The 13,914-nt window shown below is 44.6% G+C and overlaps 1 protein-coding gene across 1 annotated transcript; it reads right to left on the bottom strand.

The window, feature by feature from the left end:
* Positions 1–5,175: 5,175 nt before the first annotated feature.
* LOC135530102 (cystatin-1-like) lies at positions 5,176–10,273 on the bottom strand. Its single transcript, XM_064958495.1, has 5 exons — positions 10,147–10,273; positions 9,852–9,971; positions 7,676–7,827; positions 6,110–6,214; positions 5,176–5,498 (listed from the first exon to the last, which is right to left on the bottom strand). Exons 2-5 carry the CDS (start codon positions 9,955–9,957, stop codon positions 5,412–5,414), a joined length of 450 nt encoding a protein of 149 aa, XP_064814567.1. The 5' UTR covers positions 9,958–9,971; positions 10,147–10,273; the 3' UTR covers positions 5,176–5,411.
* Between the last annotated feature and the right edge of the window lie 3,641 nt (positions 10,274–13,914).

A 13,914-nucleotide genomic window follows, 5' to 3' on the forward strand; every position in this document is an offset into this window, starting at 1 on the left:
TGTTGACAGCGAATTTGGTGATGGAGCTGTCTGAGGCCAAGCAGTTCTACAGAGTGGGCATCTCTGTCCCAGTAGGGAACTATGTCATCTCTGTTCCAGTAGGGAACTATATCATCTCTGTCCCAGTAGAGAACTATGTCATCTCTGTCCCAGTAGGGAACTATGTCATCTCTGTCCCAGTAGGGAACTATGTCATCTCTTTCCCAGTAGGGAACTATGTCATCTCTGTCCCAGTAGGGAACTATGTCATCTCTGTCCCAGTAGGGAACTATGTCATCCCTGTCCAAGTAGGGAACTATGTCATCTCTGTCGCAGTAGGGAACTATGTCATCTCTGTCCCAGTAGGGAACTATGTAATCTCTATCCCAGTAGGGAACTATGTCATCTCTGTCCCAGTAGGGAACTATGTCATCTCTGTCCCAGTAGGGAACTCTGTCATCTCTGTCCCAGTAGGGATCTATGTCATCTCTGTCCCAGTTGGGAACTATGTCATCTCTGGTCTTGTTGGGAACTCTGTCATCTCTGTCCCAGTAGAGAACTATGTCCTCTATGTCCCAGTAGGAAACTCTGTCATCTCTGTCCCAGTAGGGAACTCTGTCATCTCTGTCCCAGTAGAGAACTATGTCCTCTCTGTCCCAGTAGGGAACTATGTCCTCTCTGTCCCAGTAGGGAACTCTGTCATCTCTGTCCCAGTAGAGAACTATGTCCTCTCTGTCCCAGTAGGGAACTATGTCCTCTCTGTCCCAGTAGGGAACTATGTCCTCTCTGTCCCAGTAGGGAACTATGTCCTCTCTGTCCCAGTAGGGAACTATGTCATGTCTGTCCCAGTAGGGAACTATGTAATCTCTGTCCCAGTAGGGAACTATGTCATGTCTGTCCCAGTAGGGAACTCTGTCATCTCTGTCCCAGTAGAGAACTATGTCCTCTCTGTCCCAGTAGGGAACTCTGTCATCTCTGTCCCAGTAGGGAACTATGTCATCTCTGTCCCAGTAGGGAACTATGTAATCTCTATCCCAGTAGGGAACTATGTCCTCTCTGTCCCAGTAGGGAACTATGTCATGTCTGTCCCAGTAGGGAACTCTGTCATCTCTGTCCCAGTAGGGAACTATGTCATGTCTGTCCCAGTAGAGAACTATGTCATCTCTGTCCCAGTAGAGAACTATGTCATCTCTGTCCCAGTAGAGAACTATGTCCTCTCTGTCCCAGTAGGGAACTATGTAATCTCTATCCCAGTAGGGAACTATGTCATGTCTGTCCCAGTAGAGAACTATGTCCTCTCTGTCCCAGTAGGGAACTATGTCATGTCTGTCCCAGTAGGGAACTATGTCATCTCTGTCCAAGTAGGGAACTATGTCATCTCTATCCCAGTAGGGAACTCTGTCATCTCTGTCCCAGTAGGGAACTCTGTCATCTCTATCCCAGTAGGGAACTATGTCATGTCTGTCCCAGTAGAGAACTATGTCCTCTCTGTCCCAGTAGGGAACTATGTCATCTCTGTCCCAGTAGGGAACTATGTCATCTCTGTCCAAGTAGGGAACTATGTCATCTCTATCCCAGTAGGGAACTCTGTCATCTCTGTCCCAGTAGGGAACTCTGTCATCTCTGTCCCAGTAGGGAACTATGTCCTCTCTGTCCCAGTAGGGAACTCTGTCATTACTGTCCCAGTTGGGAACTATGTCATCTCTGTCCCAGTAGGGAACTATGTCATCTCTGTCCCAGTAGGGAACTCTGTCATCTCTGTCCCAGTAGAGAACTATGTCATCTCTGTCCCAGTAGGGAACTATGTCATGTCTGTCCCAGTAGGGAACTATGTAATCTCTATCCCAGTAGGGAACTATGTCATGTCTGTCCCAGTAGGGAACTATGTCATGTCTGTCCCAGTAGGGAACTATGTCATGTCTGTCCCAGTAGGGAACTATGTCATGTCTGTCCCAGTAGAGAACTATGTCCTCTCTGTCCCAGTAGGGAACTATGTCATCTCTGTCCCAGTAGAGAACTATGTCATCTCTGTCCCAGTAGGGAACTATGTAATCTCTATCCCAGTAGGGAACTATGTCATGTCTGTCCCAGTAGGGAACTATGTCATGTCTGTCCCAGTAGGGAACTATGTCATGTCTGTCCCAGTAGGGAACTATGTCATGTCTGTCCCAGTAGAGAACTATGTCCTCTCTGTCCCAGTAGGGAACTATGTCATCTCTGTCCCAGTAGGGAACTATGTCATGTCTGTCCCGGTAGGGAACTATGTCATGTCTGTCCCAGTAGGGAACTATGTCATCTCTGTCCCAGTAGGGAACTATGTAATCTCTATCCCAGTAGGGAACTATGTCATGTCTGTCCCAGTAGAGAACTATGTCATCTCTGTCCCAGTAGAGAACTATGTCCTCTCTGTCCCAGTAGGGAACTATGTAATCTCTATCCCAGTAGGGAACTATGTCATGTCTGTCCCAGTAGAGAACTATGTCCTCTCTGTCCCAGTAGGGAACTATGTCATGTCTGTCCCAGTAGGGAACTATGTAATCTCTGTCCCAGTAGGGAACTCTGTCATCTCTGTCCCAGTAGGGAACTCTGTCATCTCTGTCCCAGTAGGGAACTATGTCATCTCTGTCCCAGTAGGGAACTATGTCATGTCTGTCCCAGTAGGGAACTATGTCATGTCTGTCCCAGTAGGGAACTATGTCATCTCTGTCCCAGTAGGGAACTCTGTCATCTCTGTCCCAGTAGGGAACTCTGTCATGTCTGTCCCAGTAGGGAACTATGTCATGTCTGTCCCAGTAGGGAACTATGTCATCTCTGTCCCAGTAGGGAACTATGTAATCTCTGTCCCAGTAGGGAACTATGTCATGTCTGTCCCAGTAGGGAACTATGTCCTCTCTGTCCCAGTAGGGAACTATGTCATCTCTGTCCCAGTAGGGAACTATGTAATCTCTGTCCCAGTAGGGAACTATGTCATGTCTGTCCCAGTAGGGAACTATGTCCTCTCTGTCCCAGTAGGGAACTCTGTCATCTCTGTCCCAGTAGGGAACTATGTCCTCTCTGTCCCAGTAGGGAACTCTGTCATCTCTGTCCCAGTAGGGAACTCTGTCATCTCTGTCCCAGTAGGGAACTATGTCCTCTCTGTCGCAGTAGGGAACTCTGTCATCTCTGTCCCAGTAGGGAACTATGTAATCTCTGTCCCAGTAGGGAACTATGTCATGTCTGTCCCAGTAGGGAACTATGTCATCTCTGTCCCAGTAGGGACCTATGTCATCTCTGTCCCAGTAGGGAACTATGTCATCTCTGTCCCAGTAGGGAACTCTGTCATCTCTGTCCCAGTAGGGAACTATGTCATGTCTGTCCCAGTAGGGAACTATGTCATCTCTATCCCAGTAGGGAACTCTGTCATCTCTGTCCCAGTAGGGAACTATGTCATGTCTGTCCCAGTAGGGAACTATGTCATCTCTGTCCAAGTAGGGAACTATGTCATCTCTGTCCCAGTAGGGAACTATGTCATCTCTGTCCCAGTAGGGAACTATGTCATCTCTGTCCCAGTAGGGAACTATGTCATGTCTGTCCCAGTAGGGAACTATGTCATCTCTGTCCAAGTAGGGAACTATGTCATCTCTGTCCCAGTAGGGAACTATGTCATCTCTGTCCCAGTAGGGAACTATGTCCTCTCTGTCCCAGTAGGAAACTATGTCATCTCTGTCCCAGTAGGGAACTATGTCATCTCTGTCCCAGTAGGGAACTATGTCATGTCTGGTCTTGTTGGGAACTCTGTCATCTCTGTCCCAGTAGGGAACTATGTCATGTCTGTCCGAGTAGGGAACTATGTCATGTCTGTCCCAGTAGGGAACTCTGTCATCTCTGTCCCAGTAGGGAACTATGTCATCTCTGTCCCAGTAGAGAACTATGTCCTCTCTGTCCCAGTAGGGAACTATGTCATCTCTGTCCAAGTAGGGAACTGTGTCATGTCTGTCCCAGTAGAGAACTATGTCCTCTCTGTCCCAGTAGGGAACTATGTCATCTCTGTCCCAGTAGGGAACTATGTCATGTCTGTCCCAGTAGGGAACTATGTCATGTCTGTCCCAGTAGGGAACTATGTCATCTCTGTCCCAGTAGGGAACTCTGTCATCTCTGTCCCAGTAGGGAACTATGTCATCTCTGTCCTTGTAGGGAACTATGTCATCTCTGTCCCAGTAGGGAACTCTGTCATCTCTGTCCCAGTAGGGAACTCTGTCATCTCTGTCCCAGTAGGGAACTATGTCATCTCTGTCCCAGTAGGGAACTATGTAATCTCTGTCCCAGTAGGGAACTATGTCATGTCTGTCCCAGTAGGGAACTATGTCCTCTCTGTCCCAGTAGGGAACTCTGTCATCTCTGTCCCAGTAGGGAACTATGTCCTCTCTGTCCCAGTAGGGAACTCTGTCATCTCTGTCCCAGTAGGGAACTATGTCATGTCTGTCCCAGTAGGGAACTCTGTCATCTCTGTCCCAGTAGGGAACTATGTCCTCTCTGTCCCAGTAGGGAACTATGTAATCTCTGTCCCAGTAGGGAACTATGTCATGTCTGTCCCAGTAGGGAACTATGTCATCTCTGTCCAAGTAGGGAACTATGTCATCTCTGTCCCAGTAGGGAACTATGTCATCTCTGTCCCAGTAGGGAACTATGTCATCTCTGTCCCAGTAGGGAACTATGTCATCTCTGTCCCAGTAGGGAACTATGTCATCTCTGTCCCAGTAGGGAACTATGTCATCTCTGTCCCAGTAGGGAACTATGTCATCTCTGTCCAAGTAGGGAACTATGTCATCTCTGTCCCAGTAGGGAACTATGTCATCTCTGTCCCAGTAGGGAACTATGTCATGTCTGTCCCAGTAGGGAACTATGTCATCTCTATCCCAGTAGGGAACTCTGTCATCTCTGTCCCAGTAGGGAACTATGTCATGTCTGTCCCAGTAGGGAACTATGTCATCTCTGTCCAAGTAGGGAACTATGTCATCTCTGTCCCAGTAGGGAACTCTGTCATCTCTGTCCCAGTAGGGAACTATGTCATCTCTGTCCCAGTAGGGAACTCTGCCATCTCTGGTCTTGTAGTGAACTCTGTCATCTCTGTCCAAGAGTAAAATGAATCTGGTCATCCACTGATAACATTTCCCCCAAAATCATATGATTAAAAACCACAAAAAATAGGTCCATAAATAATGTTAGTTGAAAACAATTTTATTAGAAACAAAATCACATCAAATCCTAAAAGAAATCTAAGCAGTTTTGAAAAGTCAAGTCATTCAATGATGAAGCATTCCGTTGTAGCGTAACTCTGTAGATAGTCATTGTCATGTTCAGGTAGTCAGTAGATGACTGGTCTAGAGTCAGTGTTACTTAGTACAGGAGGAAGAGGACAGATCATGTAGTTGTTGGTTGAAACTGATCTGGAGTCAGATTTGCTTCTGGCAAGAGGAGTTGGAGATCTCATACTTTTCATTGCGAGGGTTAAACCACACCTCAAACGTACATGTCAGGCGCTGTAAAACAAACGATTACGTCACATTAATGTCAATAAACTGTATAGACACTCTGATCTATGAGGTCAATATTACATGGTGTACTGTATGTATAGCCTGAGTACCAGACCTGTCTGTGCTATTGTTACAAACGTGTCTGGGACATGACATGGAGTGGAATGATAACACAAACCGTTCTGGTACCACCAGGTCACTATATGTAGTGCATACTATATAATGGTCATTTTGTTTTACGTAATTATAAGGCTCTAATGCCCAGCTCAGTATCTGCATTAAGTGCTTAAATCTCTCCATTAAAGGAAAGAACTGCTACATCTGGAGCTTCCCAATGCAGAAGCACTTATTTCATATTTACACTTATGTAACACCACATGGCACCCTATTCCCTAAGTAGTGCACTACTCTGGTCAATAGTAGTGCACTGTATAGGGAATAGGGTGCCATGTGGGACATACATCCAGTTTCTAAGTCCCGTACAGTATATCCGTATAATCTTTGCTGTGTATGTCCATGAGCATCAGAAAAAGGTACATACGTCCAGTTTCTAAGTCCCGTACAGTATATCCGTATAATCTTTGCTCTGTATATCCATGAGCATCAGAAAAAGGTACCTTTTTCCCAAGAACACAGGACTCCACATCTGAGTTGTGCTCTGTCTTGAGGCACTTGGTCTTCCCGATGATCACCTCGATCCTATAGTTGATCATGTTAGTCACCTGTTTGGGTCATATAAAGGAGAGCCTTAGTAAGAAACAACCATACCACCTGTTGACCTCAGCTTTTCACTTGAATTAATTAACTCATAATAAGAGATGTTTGTACAATTATATACAATTAATGTTATACATGAATTGCAGAAGTTGTGTAAATGACTTTACCACTTAAAGGGAGGTAGTTAGAAGTATAGGACAGTGTCCCAAATGAAAAAGGTAGTGCACTCTAGGGTTAATAGGAGGGCATTTAGGGTGTAGCCTAGAGGAAATAGGGGACCATTTAGGATGTAGCCTAGAGGAAATAGGGGACCATTTAGGATGTAGCCTAGAGGAAATAGGGGACCATTTAGGATGTAGCCTAGAGGAAATAGGGGACCATTTAGGGTGTAGCCTAGAGGAAATAGGGGACCATTTAGGATGTAGCCTAGAGGAAATAGGGGACCATTTAGGATGTAGCCTAGAGGAAATAGGGGACCATTTAGGGTGTAGCCTAGAGGAAATAGGGGACCATTTAGGATGTAGCCTAGAGGAAATAGGGGACCATTTAGGATGTAGCCTAGAGGAAATAGGGGACCATTTAGGATGTAGCCTAGAGGAAATAGGGGACCATTTAGGGTGTAGCCTAGAGGAAATAGGGGACCATTTAGGATGTAGCCTAGAGGAAATAGGGGACCATTTAGGGTGTAGCCTAGAGGAAATAGGGGACCATTTAGGATGTAGACGAGAGGAAATAGGGGACCATTTAGGGTGTAGCCTAGAGGAAATAGGGGACCATTTAGGATGTAGCCTAGAGGAAATAGGGGACCATTTAGGGTGTAGCCTAGAGGAAATAGGGGACCATTTAGGGTGTAGCCTAGAGGAAATAGGGGACCATTTAGGATGTAGCCTAGAGGAAATAGGGGACCATTTAGGATGTAGACTAGAGGAAATAGGGGACCATTTAGGGTGTAGCCTAGAGGAAATAGGGGACCATTTAGGATGTAGCCTAGAGGAAATAGGGGACCATTTAGGGTGTAGCCTAGAGGAAATAGGGGACCATTTAGGATGTAGACGAGAGGAAATAGGGGACCATTTAGGGTGTAGCCTAGAGGAAATAGGGGACCATTTAGGATGTAGCCTAGAGGAAATAGGGGACCATTTAGGGTGTAGCCTAGAGGAAATAGGGGACCATTTAGGGTGTAGCCTAGAGGAAATAGGGGACCATTTAGGATGTAGCCAAGAGGAAATAGGGGACCATTTAGGGTGTAGACTAGAGGAAATAGGGGACCATTTAGGATGTAGCCTAGAGGAAATAGGGGACCATTTAGGTTGTAGCCTAGAGGAAATAGGGGACCATTTAGGATGTAGCCTAGAGGAAATAGGGGACCATTTAGGATGTAGACTAGAGGAAATAGGGGACCATTTAGGATGTAGCCTAGAGGAAATAGGGGACCATTTAGGATGTAACCTGGATAACACTGTCACCTGAGTCTCAGCAGAGATGACATTGATCAGTCTGAAGAATTTCCTGGCATTAGACTGGGTGTTAAAGTGGTCCACAGCAGCTTTAGCAGTGGTCTGCACCTCCAGGCTCTCTGGGTCTCTGCTGAACCAGCCACCCAGAAGCTGGATGTTCTCTACAACCACAACACTCAGTTACATGGAGCTGAACATGTCTAGCAGCAAGTGAAACAGCGTCACTGCGCTCACTTAGCAGTATTGCTCATTCCGGAAGATGTTTGTTGGTGGGGTGGACCGATAGCGGACCGTTATACAGAGGCTATAATCACTACAGGACTAGTAAAGGGTTAGTACTACTCTAATACAGGACGGGTAAAGGGTTAGGGTTAGTACTACTCTAATACAGGACTAGTAAAGGGTTAGTGCTACTCTAATACAGGACTAGTTAAGGGTTAGTACTACTCTAATACAGGACAGGTAAAGGGTTAGGTTTAGTACTACTCTAATACAGGACTAGTAAAGGGTTAGTGCTACTCTAATACAGGACTAGTAAAGGGTTAGTACTACTCTAATACAGGACTAGTAAAGGGTTAGTGCTACTCTAATACAGGACTAGTAAAGGGTTAGTACTACTCTAATACAGAACTAGTAAAGGGTTAGTACTACTCGAATACAGGACTAGTAAAGGGTTAGTACTACTCTAATACAGGACTAGTACAGGGTAAGTACTACTCTAATACAGGACTAGTAAAGCCTTAGTACTACTCTAATACAGGACTAGTAAAGGGTTAGTGCTACTCTAATACAGGACTAGTAAAGGGTTAGTACTACTCTAATACAGGACTAGTAAAGGGTTACTACTACTCTAATACAGGACTAGTTAAGGGTTAGTACTACTCTAATACAGGACTAGTTAAGGGTTAGTACTACTCTAATAGAGGACTAGTTAAGGGTTAGTACTACTCTAATACAGGACTAGTAAAGGGTTAGTACTACTCTAATACAGGACTAGTAAAGGGTTAGTACTACTCTAATACAGGACTAGTTAAGGGTTAGTACTACTCTAAACAGGACTAGTTAAGGGTTAGTACTACTCTAATACAGGACTAGTTAAGAGTTAGTACTACTCTAATACAGGACTAGTTAAGGGTTAGTACTACTCTAATACAGGACTAGTAACGGCCCCAGTGCATTAGTTGTTTTTTAAATGTTGATATGTTGTTGAATTCTGCACCCTCAGCACCCCTACTTCCCAAGGCTGTGGTATTGTTTCCCTCTTTTTCCCTGACCCTTACTGGGCTCGAACCAAGGATCTTCTGTCTCACATGTGACTGCCCGTTTGACATCAATGTCAATTACACTAAAGAAAACGTTACGCTTGGAAAACATGATTGGAGACATTGCAAGCAGTGAGGTTAGGAAGCTAACTCCTGTACTAAAGTAGGAGCAGTCAGTAAAAACAGAACAGCAACACAGTCCAACTCCTCTGACTCATAGGAACCAGAGAGCTGAGTGGGCAGGATGGCGTCAATATTGTGGTAAAAAAGGAAAATAACCAGCCGCAAATTGAGTCACTTCTGCCTTCTGCCCAACTCAACATATGACATCAACTGCTCTGATATTTCTGAGACCCATTAATGTCTGGACAACAGACCGTTTTTTTAACACCTTAGAATGGCATTTCGGGATTCGAAAAAATGTTGAGGCCAAAAATGTATGTACCAATTGTTTGGATTGTTTATATTTTTCTAAGTCCAAATTGGCACCAATTCCGGATTGCCACATTAAATGGTTCATGTCCACCAGAGCAAGCAGACTTTTAACACACTATGTCTTGTTAGTTCTGTTGACATCAACATTTTTAATGAATCATCAAATGAACTGGGTTTGGATTAAGAAATTGAACCATTTCATGCTTTCCCTGTTTGGGTTTCATTTGTAAAGTACACAATCATTACAATGTCAAGTTTGTAGTTACATTTCCTATAGTATCATTCATAACACACATTGTTACAACTTCAAACAGACACGATCACAACACACTAAAAGACACACGCAGTTGAGTTTATCATAAACAAAAAGCAACAACTTTGGATTGGATGCAGAATTATCTTAAAATGGAATCTAATCCACGGTAGGACCAGTTAGTGGACAGGCATTAACCGAGGTAAATAACAGTAAGATAAGCCACAGTACTTACTCGCTGTGATAGGTTCCTCCTCGATGGGTTGAGGCTGCTCCTGTCCCTGGGCCACCAGGTAGAGAGTTGAGACCAGAGACAACAACGGCAACAACTGGGGAGCCATGGTGTTATGTTATCCTGGGGAGTTAGAAGAGGTTCCTGGGCAGTTAGATGAAGCTGTTAGCTTGAAACAGAGAGTGAGAGAGAGAGAGAGAGAGAGAGAGAGAGAGAGAGAGAGAGAGAGAGAGAGAGAGAGAGAGAGAGAGACAGAGAGATACAGAGACAGAGAGAGACACAGAGACAGCTGTATTACCAGTAGCTATCCTCTGTGGTCTGAGTCAGTTTGCTGTTGAATGAGAGAAAGGAAGGGTTCTGTATTTAGGCAGTGGAATGTTTAACCAGCCAGTTAAGTCCACACCCTCTTCCTGGCAGTAACAGCAGTAAGAGCTGAGCACTGAGCAGGGCTTTAATATAGATGACTGAGTACTGGGCATTGGGTGGGTGGGTATTATGCCACTCAGCAGGGCTTTAATATAGATGACTGGGCATTGGGTGGATGGGTATTGTGTGGGTGTGTGTATTGTGTGTGTGTAGGGGTTTTCAAAGGTGTGGATGTTTCTATGTGAACCTAAATCACATTGTATTTGTCACATGCACCGAATACAACAGACTTGACTACCATCACGGACTGACTGACGAGCCTTTCCCAACGATGCAGAGTCTATAAATAAATATTGACACACCCTACATTCACCAATGCTGTTCTTCATGTTCTACTGTAGGTGACAGGGCAACATGTGTGGCCTAAAACAACAGAAAACTGGCTGTATCACAAAGCATGATCAAATTCATTAGCCAGCGACAGTAATTGAGAAACTTTGAGAAATAGCTTGAGCGATTTTTTTGGGTGTCAAATTAACCAGTTATCTACCTTTCATAAGCAGCTAGCTAGTAATAGCTAGCTGGTAGCATGCTAGCTAGTTAGCTCCCAAATCTTTCTAAACTAATATCTGACTAACTCAGAAATATGAAGTAATTTCTGAATGAAAGTTAACTATAAATAATAATAAATAATGATAATAATAAATAAATAAATTCAAATATACAGTTGAAGTCGGAAGTTAGGTGTTACGGTTTTCTATGTGCGAAGGACTTCCATCCGCGTCGCCATGCTGCCTCCTCATACCAGTGCCTCTCCTCTTTCTCCGCCTCCAGTTCTTCCTTGGGGCGGCGATATTCTCCAGGCTGTGCCCAGGGTCCTTCTCCGTCTAGGATTTCCTCCCAAGTCCAGAAATCCTTATTTCGTATCTCCTGCTGCTGCCTGTTGACATGCCACTTGGTCCTGTTGTGGTGGGTGATTCTGTTACGGTTTTCTATGTGCGAAGGAGAGTCGGACCAAAATGCGGTGTGTAGATTGCGATCCATGTTTAACCTCTTACACTTATGGTGGCGCTATTTCATTTTTGGAAGAAAAACGTTCCCGTTTTAAACAAGATATTTTGTCACAAAAAGATGCTCGACTATGCATATAATTGCTACTGTTCGAAAGAAAACACTCTGACGTGTCCAGAAATACAAATATCTTCTCTGTGCGTGCCCTTTAACGTGAGCTTCAGGCAAAACCAAGATGACTTGGCATCCAGGAAATGACAAGGATTTTTGAGGCTCTGTCTTTCATGATCTCCTTATATGGCTGTGAACGCAAGAGGAATGAGTCTGCCCTTTCTGTCGTTTCCCCAAGGTGTCTGCAGCATTGTGACGTATTTGTAGGCAGATCGTTGGAAGATTGACCATAAGAGACCACATTTACCACGTGTCCGCCCGGTGTCCTGCGCCGAAATTGGTGCGCAAAAGTCACCTGCCAGTATTTTTCCATGGGGCACAGAGAGAGAAGCAAGCTTCCACGAACTGCATGTCAATGAAGAGATATGTGAAAAAACACCTTGAGGATTGATTCCAAACAACGTTTGCCATGTTTCGGTCGATATTATGTAGTTAATCCGGAAAAAGTTTTACGTTGTAGGTGACTGCATTTTCGGTTCGTTACGGTAGCCAGGCGCAATGTAGAAAAAGGAACGATTTCTCCTACACACAGACGCTTTCAGGAAACACTGCGCATTTGGTATGTGGCTGGGAGTCTCCTCAGTGAAAACATCAGAAGCTCTTCAAAGGTAAATGATTTTATTTATTTGGTTATCTGGCTTTTGTGAAAATGTTGCGTGCTACATGCTACACAAAATGCTATGCTAGCTTTGCATACTCTTACACAAATTAGTCAATTTCTATGGTTCAAAAGCATATTTTGAAAATCTGAGATGACAGTGTTGTTAAGAAAAGGCTAAGCTTGAGAGCAGACGCATTATTTTAATTTTATTTGCGATTTTCAGAAATCGTTAACGTTGCGTTATGCTAATGAGCCTGAGGCTTAGTCACAATCCCGGATCCGGGATGGGGAGTTTCAAGAGGTTTTAATAAACAAAAGTAAACACCAATCAAAATACAAAAAACAACAAACGTAACAAGACAACTTGAACCTGAAGGTATCATGTTCATCTGTACAAACAATAGCACGCAAGCATAAACACGCAGCTGTCATACCGCTCAGGAAGGAGACGCGTTCTGTCTCCTAGAGATGAACGTACTTTGGTGCGAAAAGTGCAAATCAATCCCAGAACAACAGCAAAGGACCTTGTGAAGATGCTGGAGGAAACCAGTACTAAAGTATATGTATCCACAGTAAAACAAGTCCTATATCGACATACCCTGATAGGCCGCTCAGCAAGGAAGAAGCCCTGCTCCAAAACCACCATAAAAAGCCAGACTACGGTTTGCAACTGCACATGGGGACAACGATTGTACTTTTTGGATAAATGTCCTCTGGTCTGATGATACAAAAATAGAACTGTTTGGCCATAATGACCATCGTTATGTTTGGAGGAAAAAGGGGGAGGCTTGCAAGCCGAAGAACACCATCCCAACCGTGAAGCAAGGAGGTGGCAGCATCATGTTGTGGTGGTGTTTTTCTGCAGGAGGGTCTGGTGCACTTCACAAAATAGATGGCATCATGAGGATGGAAAATTATGTGGACATATTGAAGCAACATCTCACGACATAAGTCGGGAAGTTAAAGCTTGGTCGCAAATGGGTCTTCCAAATGGACAATGACACCAAGCATACTTCCAAAGTTGTGACAAAATTTAAGGACAACAAAGTCAAGGTATGGGAGTGGCCATCACAAAGCCCTAACCTCAATCCTATAGAAAATGTGTGGGCAGAACTGAAAAAGCATGTGCGAGCAAGGAGGCCTACAAACCTGACTCAGTTACACCAGCTCTGTCCGGAGGAATGGGACAAAATTCACCCAACTTATTGTGGGAAGCCGAAATGTTTGACCCAAGTTAAACAATTTAAAGGCAATGCTACCAAATACTAATTGAGTGTATGTAAACTTCTGACCCACTGGGAATGTGATGAAAGAAATTAAAGCTGAAATCACTCTGACATTTCACAATCTTAAAATAAAGTGGTGATCCTAACTGACATAAGAAAGGGAATTTTTACTAGGATCAAATGTCAGGAACTGTGAAAAACTGAGTTTAAATGTATTTGGCTAATGTGTATGTAAACTTAAGACTTCAACTGTATAAGTCAACATGAGTGCAGAGGACAAGGGGCAAACTAGATGATGACATAAGCATTGATCACCTGATGTCTCATGTAGAGGACACTCCTCGGATCCCTCATAAAATAAAATCTGCATCCTCCACCTCCACAACCACCACACCAACAGGTGCAGCCTCCACAACCACCACACCAACAGCCTCCACAACCACCACACCAACAGCCTCCACACCACCACACCAGCAGGTGTAGCCTCCACACCACCACACCAGCAGGTGCAGCCTCCACAACCACCACACCAACAGGTACAGCCTCCCCAACCACCACATCAACAGGTGCAGCCTCCACAACCACCACACCAACAGGTGCAGCCTCCACAACCACCACACCAGCAGGCGCAGCCTCCACAACCACCACACCAACAGCCTCCACAACCACCACACCAACAGCCTCCACAACC

Source organism: Oncorhynchus masou, unplaced genomic scaffold (genome assembly GCF_036934945.1).
Source record: "Oncorhynchus masou masou isolate Uvic2021 unplaced genomic scaffold, UVic_Omas_1.1 unplaced_scaffold_1255, whole genome shotgun sequence".
In the NCBI taxonomy this organism is placed as follows: Eukaryota; Metazoa; Chordata; class Actinopteri; order Salmoniformes; family Salmonidae; genus Oncorhynchus; species Oncorhynchus masou.